Source organism: Alligator sinensis, unplaced genomic scaffold, assembly GCF_000455745.1.
Source record: "Alligator sinensis unplaced genomic scaffold, ASM45574v1 scaffold268_1, whole genome shotgun sequence".
Classification (NCBI taxonomy): domain Eukaryota; kingdom Metazoa; phylum Chordata; order Crocodylia; family Alligatoridae; genus Alligator; species Alligator sinensis.
Genome location: NW_005841853.1, coordinates 2661211 through 2664647, shown reverse-complemented (window position 1 = coordinate 2664647; position 3437 = coordinate 2661211). Strand labels below are relative to the sequence as shown.

The 3437-nt window shown below is 45.7% G+C and overlaps 1 protein-coding gene across 1 annotated transcript in view; it reads left to right on the top strand.

Moving 5' to 3' along the window:
• The window catches only part of GATA3 (GATA binding protein 3), a 20786-nt gene that overhangs the window by 10844 nt on the left and 6505 nt on the right, over nt 1-3437 (top strand). The window contains exon 4 of the mRNA XM_025213306.1: nt 2680-2805. Coding sequence (XP_025069091.1) covers nt 2680-2805 — 126 coding nt within the window. The remainder of the gene's footprint in view (nt 1-2679; nt 2806-3437) is intronic.

Genomic DNA, 3437 nt, shown 5'->3' with positions numbered 1-3437 from the left:
GCAGCCACAGATCGCACCAACCCTCCAAATGTCTCCAAAGGAGACATTTCCTTTTGTGTGGGCTGAGTCAAATATCACTGGTTTTTAGAAATCCCCACAGGCCTGATCCTTCCTGTCTGTTCAGAACAAAAACTCCCATTGAAAGTCTTGCTCTCGTTGCTGTTCCGTTCCTGGAGGGTCCATGGGAGTCCGTGAGAGCTGAATATGCAGAAGCTGCTCTCAGCCCAATTGCAGACCTAGATCCTGTAAATGCTTATGCACATGCTTAACTATAAGCACATGTCTGGTCCTGTTGATTTCAAGGACATTACTCACATACTTGGTGTTGCACATGGGCCGAAAGTGTTTCCAGGGCTAAGTTTGCAAGATTAGGATCAAGGTGTGAGTAGTACACATGCACATACACATGCACGCACGCACACACACACACACACACATATATATATATTCCCTCTTCCTAGCAAGCATGCATTTACAGACCATAATCCTTTAAATCTGAATGTAGTGTTGGCAGTGGATATTTTGCACTGGAAAATCATGCGTGATGGGCTAAGAAGGATGGCCAGGTTTCAAAAGTTAGCTGCGCGCTGCAGAGTTTTGTGTCCTTGCTATCCTAGAACACCCCCTGGGAGCAGTGAAACAATATATAACAATAAGATAATATCTCTCTTGACGATAATCACTGACTGACTGACTTTTGTCACCTGCCTTGACTTGCATTTTTTTTTTTTTGGGTGGCTTCAAGTAGGCGGAAAATATGACATTTGCAATTATTTTTCGTGTGGTCTGGGCTCAATTTACAGCCTGTTGTCTTTCCAGTGCTTGAGATCAGGTCCCTAAATTGGATCCTGATCATATTCAATGAACAGAATCAGGCCTTTCAAAATCCCTGGGACCAGTATTTCACCCAGGGGTTTTTCCCTCTTTTCAGCTACAGACACACACGTAGGCCAGGTACAGACATTACACTTTTATTGGTGTAAGTGATTGGAAACTGGTCTGTACCTGTGACGGAACAGAAGTTCGGCACACATAGACTGATTTAAAAATAGTCCGGCCCGGCCTAAGATTCGCCTGCCCCCCACCAAAGGGCAAATGTGTATTCTGTTCGCTACCGATCTAAACCGTTCTGCTTACAGAAAACCACGTAACTTAGATCGATCCCGCCTCACGCTTTTTGAATGTCTGTGCCTAGCCTTTGTCTTTGCCATTAAAACACAACCAAGGCTAAAATGATTCCTGTATTGCTGCACACCTTGCCTATTGGGCCTACATAGCTAGGACCTAATCCCTGCAGCCTAGATACACTCCTACTGCACCAGATCTCTGCATCAGATCATAGAGAGATTTCCCAGCAGGTTAATGCAGGCATGGGGTAGATTTTCTCTGGGCTAAAGAATCAAACCCCAGATCTGTATGAACAAAACCAGCCCCATTCCCTTCCCTAAGAGTTAATTATTATTAATGTTGTGAGTGGCCCTAACAAAAGCCAGGCAGCATAATGCTAATGCTGACAGTGCCCCTTACATTTATGTTCATAGTCTGGGTTTGCTGTACTGTGTCTAAAGACTTGGTGGTTTTTTACATTGTGTGTGCCTCAGTATACAGCAGGTTGTCATGGGGCGGTTTGGAGCACAAAGGGAATTAGACTCTGTTCTTCAAGGTGCCAAGAATTACCCTTGGCAAATCAGCAAATTACTTAAGCACATGCTTAATTTTAAGCATACACGCGACCCAATGGAAGCCAATGAAGAGGGGTGGAAACAGAGCTTGGGCCCTATTTAGTGTTCATGAAGGGTGGACAGAACTGTGCGGCATTAAAAGGTCTGATTTCAGAGCCCCATCCACAGTAAAGGTTAGGGACGTTATATTTTCTGCATGGGAGGGATGGAGTGGGGTTATTGTGGCTGTTCATGACAAACCTTGCTAGGAACGCACCGTGTCAGGAAGTTGCCAGATGCCTGGGAAGATTTACATAGGGAACAAGGAAGGCTCTGCGAATGCCCTTTGCTACCTGGTTTGACGTAAAGTTCCACATTCTGAATTCAAGGCTGTAAATCATACTCAACTGTGTCTAAAAGTTTGTTTTAAATGATGTGATCACAATGTCAGAAGCTGTCACTCTGGCTGGCAATAGTAAGTGCAGCCCTGACATTGGTAGATCCATGAGCTTCAAGGTACCTACAGCTACAGGAGTGGGTCTGAATCTGCAGTCTTTCCATTTTCAACACCCCCAGTGGAGGCCACACTTGGCATATCCAGTAAAGTCTAATCCAACGTGTCCTGAAGTCAGTGCTCATCTTTCCATTGAGCCCTTTGCTTGTTGGCTTAGGATGCAAAGTCAGAATCAGGCCCTGAGCGTCTGGAAGAAAAGGGAATGGCATGACATTATTTAAGAGCGATCCTTGTCTCCTCTGAAAGGGGCTGCCAATTTGCTTGAGCCCTACATGAGTCTTAGCGCCTACCTTTGGATGCCCTTGGGCACCTGGTTCAGCTCCTATAGAGTTTGGCATTAAGGCACCGTGGGGATTTTCAGGATTATTCTTTTGTTCTCACAAGCTAATTTCTGGAGTCATTTATTGCCGTGCGTGAGTTTGGGGCGGTCAGTGTTCTCTGCCTCGGGATTTGGCTGATTGCGTCATTTTAATCCGGGTGCTTTTCTCTCCAACCCTGCTTTAGTCTGCAGCGAGAAGAGCAGGCACATCCTGTGCAAACTGTCAGACCACCACTACTACTCTGTGGAGGAGAAACGCCAACGGCGACCCCGTCTGCAATGCCTGCGGGCTCTACTACAAGCTGCACAATGTAAGTCGAACTGTATCACTTGGATGGTGCTTTGCATTGCGATTGCACGCGTTGCAACATCCTCCCTGATTAAACGGGCCCCAATCCTGAGAGATTCTGAACACCCTTTGGTCTCCTTGGGAGACCTTTTGGGGTCAGGCCGTTTGCTGGGATAAGGAACCAGACCCCCTCCAAATAAAATTAAAGTACAATTGATGTAACAGGCCTGGTTTGGAGTGCTCTAAAACAGGACCTTCCATTGGTAACATTAGAGCTGCACCGTGCGCAAGCCAAGAAAGGAGGAGTTTATCAGCGGAGAGAGATAATATCCACCTCTTATTGGACCCTGTGCACTGGAAAACATAACATGTTGGGTTGCAAGCTGATATGCTTTGTATGCCTAGTCCAGTCTCTCAAGAAAACAAGAACTTTGGAAAAAACCCAAGACCTGCCAGGCATTATTTAGATCTTGCTTGTTCCTTCACCGCTTTCCTCACTGCTTCAGCCCCCAGATGGTTATTTATTTCTCTCGCTCTCTTGATTTTTTTGCCCTACATGACACAAGTGATTCCTAAACTGAAGAGAACATGATTTAGTTAGTGGACTAGGGAGCCTGTAATGTTAATTTTATAAAGCCTCATTCATGGAAGGGA